Source organism: Myxine glutinosa, chromosome 4 (genome assembly GCF_964187855.1).
Source record: "Myxine glutinosa chromosome 4, kmMyxGlut1.1, whole genome shotgun sequence".
Taxonomy (NCBI): Eukaryota; Metazoa; Chordata; class Myxini; order Myxiniformes; family Myxinidae; genus Myxine; species Myxine glutinosa.
In genome coordinates this window covers 136,070,547-136,084,983 of record NC_136264.1, presented here as the reverse complement: position 1 = coordinate 136,084,983, position 14,437 = coordinate 136,070,547, and the positions used below count along the sequence as shown (strand labels likewise).

General features: G+C 43.6%; 2 protein-coding genes across 4 annotated transcripts in view; one reads left to right on the top strand and one right to left on the bottom strand.

Moving 5' to 3' along the window:
• LOC144891816 (uncharacterized) overlaps nt 1-14,437 on the top strand; it is a 1,036,251-nt gene that overhangs the window by 91,584 nt on the left and 930,230 nt on the right. The gene's annotated exons all lie outside the window — the stretch shown is intronic.
• On the bottom strand, nt 544-12,509 carry ELOB (elongin B). 3 transcript variants are annotated; one of them, XM_068113552.2, is made up of 4 exons: nt 12,421-12,509; nt 9,072-9,206; nt 8,492-8,603; nt 544-1,452 (listed from the first exon to the last, which is right to left on the bottom strand). In XM_068113552.2, exons 1-4 carry the CDS (start codon nt 12,421-12,423, stop codon nt 1,340-1,342), a joined length of 363 nt encoding a protein of 120 aa, XP_067969653.1. In that variant the 5' UTR covers nt 12,424-12,509; the 3' UTR covers nt 544-1,339. The 3 variants fall into 3 exon arrangements, with proteins under 3 accessions (XP_067969653.1, XP_078632586.1, XP_078632587.1); XM_078776460.1 differs by having other exon boundaries at nt 12,372-12,427; XM_078776461.1 differs by lacking the exon at nt 12,421-12,509 and adding an exon at nt 12,135-12,369.

Genomic DNA, 14,437 nt, shown 5'->3' with positions numbered 1-14,437 from the left:
CCCAGAGGATGCACAGCCACTCACAGCATCATTGCCCAGAGGATGCACAGCCACTCACAGCATCATTGCCCAGAGGATGCACAGCCACACTCACAGCATCATTGCCCAGAGGATGCACAGCCACACTTGCAGCATCATTGCCCAGAGGATGCACAGCCACACTTGCATCATTCCTGGGAGAATGACCTCGTTAATGCAGTTCGCCCGACTGGTTAGGGCAGGAATTTTGACTTTTTTGGGCCATGGTGCCCGCGAATACTCGGTTACTCTTCGCGAAGGACACAGTCGGGTCTTTAACAGGACGCCGGTTTGACGCCCATCGAGGGGTGGCACACACACTGATGAATCACCCTGCCTGTGAAACACCAGGATGACAGTTTATAGCTCGGTCGAGATTCTTACCCAGGATAGACAGCTCAGATGTGTGTGCGTACCTCCAGGTAGGCCATCTCGTCAACCCTTAAAAAGCAAAAACGATTGGTGTAAACATGCCAAATGAATTGTAAACACATACAAAAGAAGAAAAACAGACAAACACCAAGCTGCAATATCCCGCAAGTAAGGCAGGTACGTTGTACCGTACTTTAATTCCCCAAGCAAAAGGATGACATTAGTACAACGGATGCATAATCGGTATCAGGGGGTTACATCCATCATGGCGCTATAGACAAAGCATGACATTTGTGTGAAAATAATTAAATAAAAATTAGAATAAAACACCACCCAATCAGCTGCATGATGCGTCTGAGGCACATGCTGCTAAACAAAATAGGGTGTTCCTGTGTGCATCAAGTGATTACAACAATGTGTTTAATCAGTCACAAATCGTTCATCCTGACTGTTTCATCGCAAAATATGCTCTCCCTCTGCTGCTCACAATATAGCACACGTTGCCATAAACGGACAAACACACAAATAAACAAACAGACCTTCGGTTACAGTTTCTAGTCGAGTGAAGCGTGCATCCATCCAGCCAAACTACGATAGAGTGTGCACCTGTCCGTGCTGAGCCCCCCTGCCATCACGGTGCAAACTCGCTTTTTAAAGGCCAGGAGAGGCCCAGCGATAGCACTACCTGGGGTCCTTGGGGGACAAACGGTGCTCACATCAAAATATTTTTTCCCAAAGTTTATTCTTGGTAGGTGGAAGATGCATAAAGAATAGATGAAAACATTAAACCAAATGAGTGCATCAAGGTGAAAACTACGGTGGAAAAATGAGGTTGCATTTGAAGACAGCAAAAGCTAGATTTTGGGAAGGCGAGGGAGGGGGGGGGGGGAGTGGGGGTGTGGGTGGGTAAAAGGGTTATAGCTTTCAATTTCTGCTCTCGTCCCACAATTCATTGCACAGTTTGCTCGTTGGCATTTCCTCCTGCATCTTGTGGCTTCATAACGTCAGGAAGTTCAGGAGGGGATGAATAAGGTTCCACACGCAGGCCTTCCCATTCCTCCTCTATGAACATTAGCACAATGTGGAAACAAATCAGCAAAGAAGGAAATACCATCCAGCTAAAGCAACAGTTACAAACCTTAAACTAGGTTATCAATCAAACATCACTTGTATAAAGGCAATGACGTTGTTGTTGTTTTTGATTCGTATGCAGCCTGTGGCTGCTGGTTGCATCAATTTCTGGAAGCGAGGCTGTGCCACTAATGCGGTGTCCCTGCTACAAATAAGCTGGTACTCAGTTTGCTGGCTTCGGAAGGATGACAGGTCGAGTCAACCCACCTTGTGTTCATTCAACAGCACAACAGGGGCTTGAACTCAATAAAGATATTAAGCCAGCAACCTTAATTGTTAAGCCAACACCATTCAGAAGATGAAATAGTGCAAAGAGCTGAAATAACCATCTCTACGAATCCTGTCCAATGAGACGCAATGTGAACACACTTTTTAAAAACAATATCCAAACATTTTCAAACAAGAAAAAAGCAATTAGACAACTGCAGATCCTCATGGGGACTTGTTTTGTGTGGAAAACAAATCGAAGAATGTACGAAATAAAAGGTCGTTTATTGCAAACTAGCAGAAGTACCTGGCGTTGCCAGGCGGGGGGGAGAAGGGAAGGGCAGGGGGGAGGGGGGAGAGGCGCGAAGGGGGAAAATGGGGGGAAGGGGGGATGGGGGAGGGGAGGAGAGAAGGGGAGGGGGGAGAGGGGGAAGCGGAGGGAGGGGGGGAATGGGAGGGGTGGGCAGGAGAGTGGGAGAGGAGGGGGAGGCAGGAGAGGAAAGGGGTTCATATATATGCTGGTTTGTGAATGTGGCGTTCATCACGTTTCTGAGTAAAGTGTGATGCCGATCAGGAAGAAGAAGAAGAAGCCATACTACCAACTTCGCACACTTCCGGAATTGTTTGATTTATTTGTATTCAAATGTCTGGTGATTGTTTTGTATTTATTTATGCGAATGTGTACTTGTATATAACTGTCATTAATTTAAAAAGGCTTCGGCACTATCGAGCTTCTTTTTTTTTTCTTTTTTTTTTACTCCAAAAAAACGATCTTTTTTTTTTTGCCTAACACACTCCCAGGCACTCACTGATGAACCTCTGAAAGTTTGACGAATATTCGTTCAGCCATCTCTGAGAAAAATGGTGACCCACAGACAGACAGACAGAGACATCTCTCTTATATAGTAGATGAAAAGTCGAAACTAAATGGTCTAAAAAGTAACGGTCAAATGGTCAAAAGGTGTAAAGGTCTAAAGGTGTAAAGGTCTAAAGGTATAATATGAAGGTCGAAAGGTATAATATAAAGGTCAAAAGGTACAATGTAAAAGTCAAAAGGTATAATGTAGAGGACTAGAGGTATAATATAAAGGTTGAACGGTGTAAAGGTCGAACAGTGTAAAGGTCGAACGGTGTAAAGGTCGAACGGTGTAAAGGTCGAACGGTGTAAAGGTCGAACGGTGTAAAGGTCGAACGGTGTAAAGGTCGAACGGTGTAAAGGTCGAACGGTGTAAAGGTCGAACGGTGTAAAGGTCGAACGGTGTAACGGTCGAACGGTGTAACGGTCGAACGGTGTAACGGTCGAACGGTGTAACGGTCGAACGGTGTAACGGTCGAACGGTGTAACGGTCGAACGGTGTGAAGGCCAAACGGTGTGAAGGCCAAACGGTGTGAAGGCCAAACGGTGTGAAGGCCAAACGGTGTGAAGGCCAAACGGTGTGAAGGCCAAACGGTGTGAAGGCCAAACGGTGTGAAGGCCAAACGGTGTGAAGGCCAAACGGTGTGAAGGCCAAACGGTGTGAAGGCCAAACGGTGTGAAGGTCAAACGGTGTGAAGGCCAAACGGTGTGAAGGTCAAACGGTGTGAAGGTCAAACGGTGTGAAGGTCAAACGGTGTGAAGGTCAAACGGTGTGAAGGTCAAACGGTGTGAAGGTCAAACGGTGTGAAGGTCAAACGGTGTAAAGGTCGAATCGAACGGTGTGAAGGTCGAATCGAACGGTGTGAAGGTCGAATCGAACGGTGTGAAGGTCGAATCGAACGGTGTGAAGGTCGAATCGAACGGTGTGAAGGTCGAATCGAACGGTGTGAAGGTCGAATCGAACGGTGTGAAGGTCGAATCGAACGGTGTGAAGGTCGAATCGAACGGTGTGAAGGTCGAATCGAACGGTGTGAAGGTCGAATCGAACGGTGTGAAGGTCGAATCGAACGGTGTGAAGGTCGAATCGAACGGTGTGAAGGTCGAATCGAACGGTGTGAAGGTCGAATCGAACGGTGTGAAGGTCGAATCGAACGGTGTGAAGGTCGAATCGAACGGTGTGAAGGTCGAATCGAACGGTGTGAAGGTCGAATCGAACGGTGTGAAGGTCGAATCGAACGGTGTGAAGGTCGAATCGAACGGTGTGAAGGTCGAATCGAACGGTGTGAAGGTCGAATCGAACGGTGTGAAGGTCGAATCGAACGGTGTGAAGGTCGAATCGAACGGTGTGAAGGTCGAATCGAACGGTGTGAAGGTCGAATCGAACGGTGTGAAGGTCGAATCGAACGGTGTGAAGGTCGAATCGAACGGTGTGAAGGTCGAATCGAACGGTGTGAAGGTCGAATCGAACGGTGTGAAGGTCGAATCGAACGGTGTGAAGGTCGAATCGAACGGTGTGAAGGTCGAATCGAACGGTGTGAAGGTCGAATCGAACGGTGTGAAGGTCGAATCGAACGGTGTGAAGGTCGAATCGAACGGTGTGAAGGTCGAATCGAACGGTGTGAAGGTCGAATTGAACGGTGTGAAGGTCGAATCGAACGGTGTGAAGGTCGAATCGAACGGTGTGAAGGTCGAATCGAACGGTGTGAAGGTCGAATCGAACGGTGTGAAGGTCGAATCGAACGGTGTGAAGGTCGAATCGAACGGTGTGAAGGTCGAATCGAACGGTGTGAAGGTCGAATCGAACGGTGTGAAGGTCGAATCGAACGGTGTGAAGGTCGAATCGAACGGTGTGAAGGTCGAATCGAACGGTGTGAAGGTCGAATCGAACGGTGTGAAGGTCGAATCGAACGGTGTGAAGGTCGAATCGAACGGTGTGAAGGTCGAATCGAACGGTGTGAAGGTCGAATCGAACGGTGTGAAGGTCGAATCGAACGGTGTGAAGGTCGAATCGAACGGTGTGAAGGTCGAATCGAACGGTGTGAAGGTCGAATCGAACGGTGTGAAGGTCGAATCGAACGGTGTGAAGGTCGAATCGAACGGTGTGAAGGTCGAATCGAACGGTGTGAAGGTCGAATCGAACGGTGTGAAGGTCGAATCGAACGGTGTGAAGGTCGAATCGAACGGTGTGAAGGTCGAATCGAACGGTGTGAAAGTCGAACAGTGTGAAGGTCAACGTTGTAAAACCCAACAATAGCAGTTCCAACATTTGTATTCGCGGTTGATAAAATGCAACCTGCTTCTATATTCAAGGCACTATGCCCCGCCTATTCGCGGTTTTCGTGGCCACATAAATATATTTTCACCGCGCTGTGAGCAGGCTGCATGGCATGCCCCACCAGTCACACTATAAACCTAGCTGAGCAGCATGTCCCACCAGCTGCTGTACAAAATGAAAACTTTACCGCATATATTACCAGCTGCTGAATGCAGCATCATCAGAGCTGTTACACAATGAAAACGCTTCACCGGATCTACCACGTCCTAGGATCCCAAGCCTGCACCCTAACCGCTAAGCCAACACCAGGCTTTCACCGTATCTATTTATCAGCTGCCGAATACAGCATCACCTGCTAGCATCCCCCACAAACATTGGGCAGACTACTCACACCTCCACCAGCTACCCCCAAATTCCCACACAACTACATATGTGCAGTGTGTCCTGTGTCTCAATCATTCTTCTCGTCCGACTTCTTTGTTTGACCTGTGTTTTGGCCTGTGTTTTGGCCTGTGTTTTGGCCTGTTTGTTTGTTGGCACAAGTGCGTTCGTTTTGGTGGGTTGTCGGGCCATGGTGATATATGAACACGCAAGGAAAAATGCTAATGCGTTTGTGCTGTAGCTTTGCCTAGGAGAGGCAGCATTTTGTACCTAAACACATGACTTCACTTGTCAATCAAAAAGGATCACTGTAAGCTTGAGTTCACCTAAAATCAATTTATGATGTAAATACATGTACCATGTAGTCTTGTTTCTGTGAAATAATACATTTTTGATATGGGAATAATAAAGAATGAGTTACAATATACATTTTTAAATCAAATGAGTTTAAATTTTTTAACGTTTTGTATGAGTAGGGTCATCCTTAAACAATAACAATAAAAAAATAAAAAATAAAAGGGCATTTCCAAAAAGTTACCCAAAAATATATACTGTACTGAATATCTATCTTACTATAAATGGACGAGGTGTGTGTGTGTGTGTGTGTGTGTGTGTGTGTGTGTGTGTGTGTGTGTGTGTGTGTGTGTGTGTGTGTGTGTGTGTGTGTGTGTGTGTGTGTGAAGAATTCCCATGTTTTAAACGCACACCATGTTAAGGTGTATAGAGAGCAGCTTGATAGGTCCTTCCATGGCATGCCATTCTAATTACAAAATAAACCAGATGGCATTCATAGGAATACTTACCCTGCGCAGTTAACTTTGTGCGAGCCAACTCTTCTGCTTTTGAGGGTTTTATTCTTTGATCTAATATGGCTGCCAGACCACGAGACCGATGACATCATACATTTACATTCTCCAATATAATCGTTGCGAAGATCACGCTCGATAAATTCCAAAATGATCAGAGAAAGCGTTGTACTTGTCGAATTATGACGTCATAATTAAGGCACCAATGATGTCATCGTTAACAACACTTAATCCACATGCGGAGTTCTTTACAATGAGACACATTTCAATTTTCTCCATGGAGCGGTTTCGGAGATAATATTTTCGGTTTTTCCAAGATAACGCCCATACCATGTGACCTATGATGTCATAATTATCACTAAAATATTCTACAGGAGAAGGCGCTCCTATGGTTCAAAATTTCATGTCAATCGGAACAAAGCTTGCTAAGAAGATGAATTTTACAAATGCAGACACGTACGTATGTACGTATGTCACACGATCGCATAACCATGCTTTTCGCTTCGCGAGCACAGGGTAGTAACAAAAAGAATGATAACATTGTAATAAAGCATATATTAACAAGAAAAAGAGCAATCAGAGATTGCAAACCCTCGCCAGGATGTATTTTCAGTGTTTTTTTAAAGGCTTTTGTGTTAAAACAAATATGGCGGCCAAACCACGTGAGCGATGACCTCATCATTTTTTTTTTCTAAACTAATTTATTCCTAGATTATGCTCAAGAAATTTCATCTGGATCGGATGAAGTTTTGTACTTGTCGAATTATGACGTCATAATGGAGGCACCTATGACATCATCATCAACATATTTTATTCCCCATGGAGAGTTCTTTTCAATGAGCCATGTCTCAATTTTTTCTATTCAGCGCTTTCGGAGATATAGAGGTGCAAAGTTTTTCGGTTTTTCCAAGATGGCGACCGAACCACGTGACCGATGACGCCATCATTATTTTTTTTCTCCACCAGTTTATGCCGACATGACGCTCAAGAAATTTCATTTCGATTGGATGAAGTTTTGTACTTGTCGAATTATGACATCATAATGGAGTCACCTATGACATCATCATCAACATATTTTATTCCCCATGGAGAGTTCTTTACAATGAGCCATGTCTCAATTTTTTCTATTCAGCGCTTTCGGAGATATAGAGGTGCAAAGTTTTTCGGTTTTTCCAAGATGGCGGCCGAACCACGTGACCTATGACGTCATAATTATCATCAAAAAATTCTGCAGGTGGAGTTGCACCTATGGTGAAAATTCCCTGTCGATCGGACCAACGGTTGCAGAGAAAATCATATTTATTCTGTGCGGACAAACAGACAAACAAACAAACAAACAAACAAACAAACGGAGTCAAATGCAATACCCTCTCCTCTGGCGAGGGTAATTAATCCTAATAACATCAACAATAACCCAAAACAAACCTTACCACAATGGCAGCCTTCCTTCTGTTACATTTCTGGGGTCTTAAGCCACCATTTTGGTTCAACCTACTTAACAATGCCTTGACTTGGAACAGGCAGAAACGGTTTCTCAAAGATAAAGTTCTCAAATTGTTTTTTTCACTTTCTTCACTCACATCATCAAATGCCTGATCTTCATACCTATGAATCACTGTATACATCGTTTTTGTAAGTGCTAGGGTTTTCAAATTAAGAGCTTGGAGCAATTTCATACATTACGTGATGCCATTTTCCATGATGGACTGTCACAACTAATTAAAGTATATGTATAAGCAAAATCTGTGTTTGTATTTGAGGATCGAATCTCATGGAGTAACTAAGTGTCGAAATCTGGAGTGAAATCTGAAAAATTTAAAGCAATCAACGATTCCTATACCTGAGTGTATTTGCTTAAGCAAGGCTGTGATCCCTCCTTCTGCACTGTCATCTTAATTCATACCCACATAGGATAGGGTGTCACTCTACTGGGACCTGAGATACTTATAGGAAACGATGTTTGGTCACGTGGCGTATATCGAGCCTGGCGGCTCTGAAAACACCATCAAACATAAAAAGAAGAAGATCCCTCCTTCTCCATATTCAGGGAGGCGACGGGTGGGATTTTGAGACAGACATGCAGCGGGTGCCCACAGCGTTCACACACGTCTTTTTACGGTGTGCAACTACCAATTCATTCATTCTCATTCTCTATCTCTCTCTCAAAACTCTCCCTGTCTCTCAGTATTGCCGTCAGTGAAGCAACGGGTGGTATTTGCTTGTTGACAAATATACACAGTATAAGGGATGTGATCAGAAGAAAGTGCTGAGAAGGGAACACAAAACAGCCCAACGGCAACCAGATATTTTAAAATAAGTAAGGTCAGGACCCCCTAACCACACAACGCCCGTACCACCCTCCTCAAAGCAACTGGCCATAGTGAATACCGACGGTGAGTACAGACTGCGAGCTACAAATTGTCCCGTTTAACGAGTTCAACCAACCTCCAAAGCGAAATGTCAAACCAATAGTGGCAGGGGCTTGGGCACGCGCCGTCTGGCTGGTAAAACCACAATCTCCGAGTGTCTTGTCATCATCTAGCAGAAGCATGTCATCCTGTAAAGCAGCACATAGCCATGTAAGTACTGCACCGTCACAAAGTCACACAGCAATGAACCACCTTCAGAGACCATTTTTCCCCGCAGAGCAGGGGTTGGCCTTTTTCGGGCACCATGGTCACCTTTTTGAAGCAATTTTTTATGGCCGGATGCCCTTCCTGCCGCCAACCCTGTTAGTCGCCTCTTGCGACACACAGGGAATTACCAGCGAGCTGGTACTCAATTTGCCGACCTCGGAAGGATGACAGGCTCAGTCAACCCCCCTGGCGTTAATTCAGCGATCCACCGGGATTCGAACCCAGGATCCGAGGATCCCAAGCCGGCACCCTAACCGCTAAGCCAACACCAGGCTTTAAAAAAGTCACAAAGCAATCAATATTAAAATTCACCATCCCCTGTCAAACCCTCACCATTAGTTTATCAACCTCCTCACCTTACCCCCCACCCCACTTCCCCCCACACCGACCTTATAAAGCCTTTGATTTTCTGGTGCTTGTTTCAGAATTCCCTCCACAATCTTCTTCAGTTCCAGTATGGTGGTAGACTCTTTGGCATCTGTGAATATTGTGGTCTTATGCCGACGAATCATGAGAAAAACATCCTGGATCAAAAGGAAACAAAAAAAACCCAACACAAATTAACGACGTCATGAGCAGGACGGACGGAATATTCTGTTCTACCAGAGTGCAGTTTCTTGGCAACGGTGACGCTACGTGGTTTGCCGTTGCCTTCCCAAATCAGGACAGGGCACCCTGAAAATACACGACGGTTCACTACACCTTTCCCTACTGCTTTACAGGTACCCGGAATACCAGAAACACAGATACACAGAAACAGATACACATAAACACAGATACACAAATACACAGAAACAGACATACACAGATACAGATACACAGATACACAAATACACAAATACACAGATACACAGATACACAGATACACAAATACACAGAAACACAGAAACACAGATACAGACAAAGATAAACAGATACACAGAAACAGACATACACAGATACAGATACACAGATACACAAATACACAGATACAGATACACAGATACACAAATACACAAATACACAGATACACAGAAACAGACAAAGATAAACAGATACACAGAAACAGACATACACAGATACACAGAAACAGACATACACAAATACACAGAAACAGACAAAGATAAACAGATACACAGAAACAGACATACACAGATACACAGATACACAGAAACAGACAAAGATAAACAGATACACAGAAACAGACATACACAGATACACAGATACAGATACACAGATACACAGAAACAGACATACACAAATACACAGATACACAGAAACAGACATACACAGATACAGATACACAGATACACAGAAACAGACATACACAAATACACAGATACACAGAAACAGACAAAGATAAACAGATACACAGAAACAGACATACACAGATACAGATACACAGAAACACAAATACAGAAATACACAGATACACAGATACACAGAAACACAGAAACAGACAAAGATAAACAGATACACAGAAACAGACATATACAGAAACACAGAAAAACAGATACACAGAAACAGACAAAGATAAACAGATACACAGAAACAGACATACACAGATACAGATACACAGATACAGAAACACAGAAAAACAGATACACAGAAACACAGAAACACAGATACACAGAAAAACAGATACACAGAAACAGACAAAGATAAACAGATACACAGAAACAGACATACACAGATACAGATACACAGATACAGAAACACAGAAAAACAGATACACAGAAACACAGAAACACAGAAACACAGATACACACACAGATACACAGAAAAACAGATACACAGAAACAAAGAAACACAGATACACAGAAACACAGAAACACAGATACACAGATACACAAAAACACAGATACACACACAGATACACAGATACGCAGAAACACAGATACACAGAAACACAGATACACACACACAGATACACAGATACACAGATACACAGATACGCAGATACACAGAAACACAGATACACACACAGATACACAGAAAAACAGATACACAGAAACAGACAAAGATAAACAGATACACAGAAACAGACATACACAGATACAGATACACAGATACAGATACACAGAAAAACAGATACACAGAAACACAGATACACAGAAACACAGATACACACACAGATACACAGATACACAAAAACACAGATACACACACAGATACACAGAAACACAGAAACACAGATACACACACAGATACACAGAAACACAGAAACACAGAAACAAAGAAACACAGATACACAGATACACAGAAACACAGATACACAGAAACACAGATACACAGAAACACAGATACACAGAAACACAGAAACACAGATACACACACAGATACACAGAAAAACAGATACACACACAGATACACACACAGATACACAGATACAGAAACACAGAAAAACAGATACACAGAAACACAGATACACACACAGATACACAGAAAAACAGATACACAGAAACACAGAAACACAGATACACACACAGATACACAGATACAGAAACACAGAAAAACAGATACACAGAAACACAGATACACACACAGATACACAGAAAAACAGATACACAGAAACACAGAAACACAGATACACACACAGATACACAGAAAAACAGATACACAGAAACAAAGAAACACAGATACACAGAAACACAGATACACAGATACACAGAAACACAGATACACAAAAACACAGATACACACACAGATACACAGAAACACAGAAACACACACAGATACACAGATACACAGATACACACACAGATACACAGAAAAACAGATACACAGAAACACAGAAACACAGATACACAGATACACAGAAACACAGAAACACAGATACACAAAAACACAGATACACACACAGATACACAGAAACACAGAAACACACACAGATACACAGATACACAGATACACACACAGATACACAGAAAAACAGATACACAGAAACACAGAAACACAGATACACAGATACACAGAAACACAGATACACACACAGATACACAGATACACAGAAACACAGATACACACACAGATACACAGATACACAGATACACAGATACACACACAGATACATAGATACACAGATACACAGATACACACACAGATACACAGATACACAGAAACACAGAAACACAGAAACACAGAAACACAGATACACAGATACACACACACACAGATACACACACAAATACACAGATACACAGAAACACAGATACACAGATACACAGAAACACAGATACACAGAAACACAGATACACAGAAACACAGAAACACAGATACACAGAAACACAGATACACAGAAACACAGATACACACACAGATACACAGATACACAAACGCCGATTGCTTGGTTGTAGTTGTAGACCACCACCATGTCGACCGCGGATGCGATGGAGATGGGACTAAAAGAACCAAAATGGACTGAATTTGTACAACTTGTACAAGAAAACTCGAGGCCTGCATCGTATTCCCACCACGGACTCCTCGGCGCTTATCCTGAAGCGTCGCAGGGTTCCCTCATCGTCGGAATGTCGGCTCCAACCACATTTGAGGCCACCACACGGATCTTTAACCGCGAAGGTCTTCGCAACAACCGGTTAACGGCCTAGCCATAAACGCCTAGACTAGTCAGATCAAAACAAAGCCAAAAAACGTCCATAATCCGGTGCCAGCAAATCCAGCGGAAGACGCCATAGTAACGCGCTGCTCACCCCTGAAAGCAGGAAACATGATCGCCAAAGCAAAAGCAGGAAAACTCACCATGTCTACAGGCCAGGCCTCCCACAATGCCGTGCGCACGGCATGCGCGATTCTTCTTCTTCCTCACCGAACCAGCCTTTGAAAATATTTTCTCCGCACGAAAAGGTCGCACGTGCTTTTTTTTTTTTTTACTATGTACGGTGATCATTGTCTGGCTCGTCTGTTGTATTGTACAGGCTATAAGGAAATGTAAAGAAACGGTGTGCACGAAAGGCCGTTCGGTCCACTGTGTCTGTGTTGCACCCCAAACTCTCTGTTAGAACGCAGGTCCAAAGATCAGTTTATATAAATATATATCGGAAGATGAAATGGAGGCGCTTCATGGAACTCGGCCTTTCCGAGATAAAGCTGTGGGACTATGGAATTCTGAGAAACCAGGCCGATCGGTTAATTTATGGGGTTTAAGGGACATGGGGTGATACTCGAACCTCTTGTTTTTAATATTCCACATCTTGAACTTCTCCAATTATGTTGCAATTTGCATTCTTTCATGTCCTTAATAGCTGCAATTCCTTACAACGTGGAAGGTTCAACTGGCACCACCATTAGACTGGCAATTGGCACCACCAATAGATAGTACGTACTTTATCGATGAGTGTTCCCACAACATTATTGAGCAGATTCCTGAATAGTAGGGGCCCTCAATCAAAAAATCGTGCACTTTTGTCTAAAGTTTCGAGGTTTTGTCTGGAGTTACCTTAGGTGATATAATTTCAAATTCAGCCGGGAGACAAGCTCAATAGTCACCCTATCCAAGATGGCCTCCACACGGCAAAGGCCTCATCATAACCACTCATGTACTAAGAGTAGTAGAATCACAAACAAAACGTCTAAATAGGAGTTTTCGGGGGTGAGGAGTCCAATCCTAATGTCATTTTGGTGATTATAGAGCAAGGTCATGTGTTAAGGTCAAGGTCGGTATTTGCCTAATACCAGTCTATTACCATGCCACATAGACTAAAAGTGGTAGAATCTCAAATAAAACATCCAAACAGGGGGTTTTCAAAGGTGAAGTGTCATTTTGCCGATTTGAGGTAAAGGTCACATGTCAAGGTTGACATTTACCTTATCACAAATCACAAATCACAAATAAATTTCCAAGTCATTAAACAAATGTCATTATCGTATGCGCTTGCCGAGCACGCTATGCCTATGGATTATGACAGGTTTTAGACACAGGTATGCATAAACCATAAACGGAAAAACACCTGACATTGAGAGGCATGTTCAGCAAACCATCAACTCCGCTGATCCAATGCACGTTGTTGTGTCTGTGATTTGATTGGATATCCAGTGCGTGCGGACGTGAAAGTAACCACTACGTCCTTGCACAACCATGAAGCCCTGCTCTTTATCATGTGCAATGGGCAACGACTATTCTGTACCTGTCCGGGACAGTCTCGCATAATGTATGCATAGTCGCAGCTTTATATATACTAGGGCATGCCCGTACTATATCTATATCTAAAATTATATCCCCCCCCCTCTATTTACATGAAATGGTTTGGTCCAAAGCGAACGGCTTGCGAGTACGGTGACAATCCCCCCCCCCCCCCCCTCTATTTACATGAAATGGTTTGGTCCAAAGCGAACGGCTTGCGGAGTTTGGTAAAGAAATCGCCATAGCGTGCACAAACGCGCAGGAAAGCGAAAGAATCGCAAATTAGTTTTAATTAGTTTTAAAACATAGTTTAACGCCAACATAGCGGCAACATAGTTTGCCAACGTGAAATAAATGAATACGCTCTCAAATGTGCCGTCCGAGGCAGAGTCTGTTCGCCACGTTCGGCACACGTGATAACTCGCTGCTCTCTGATTGGTTGAATCGTTTTTTGGACATAGCTCGGTAACTACTTGTCCGATTAATATGAAACCTTGAAAAGGCACATCCTCGGGTCCCCAGCAATATACCTGGCAAGTTTCAAGTATATCGGACCCGTGGTTGTCGAGAAACAGCGGTCACAGACAAACATACACACACACACACACACACACACACACACACACAGAGATTACT

Bases quoted from the DNA above. Each gene is read 5' to 3' on its own strand.
- ELOB (XM_068113552.2), bottom strand. The intron at 8,604-9,071 runs GTCGGTGTGGGG...GCTGCTTTACAG, and splicing joins AAAATCAAAGGCTTTATAAG to GATGACATGCTTCTGCTAGA. The intron at 1,453-8,491 runs GTTGGTTGAACT...TAATGTTCATAG, and splicing joins TTTGACATTTCGCTTTGGAG to AGGAGGAATGGGAAGGCCTG.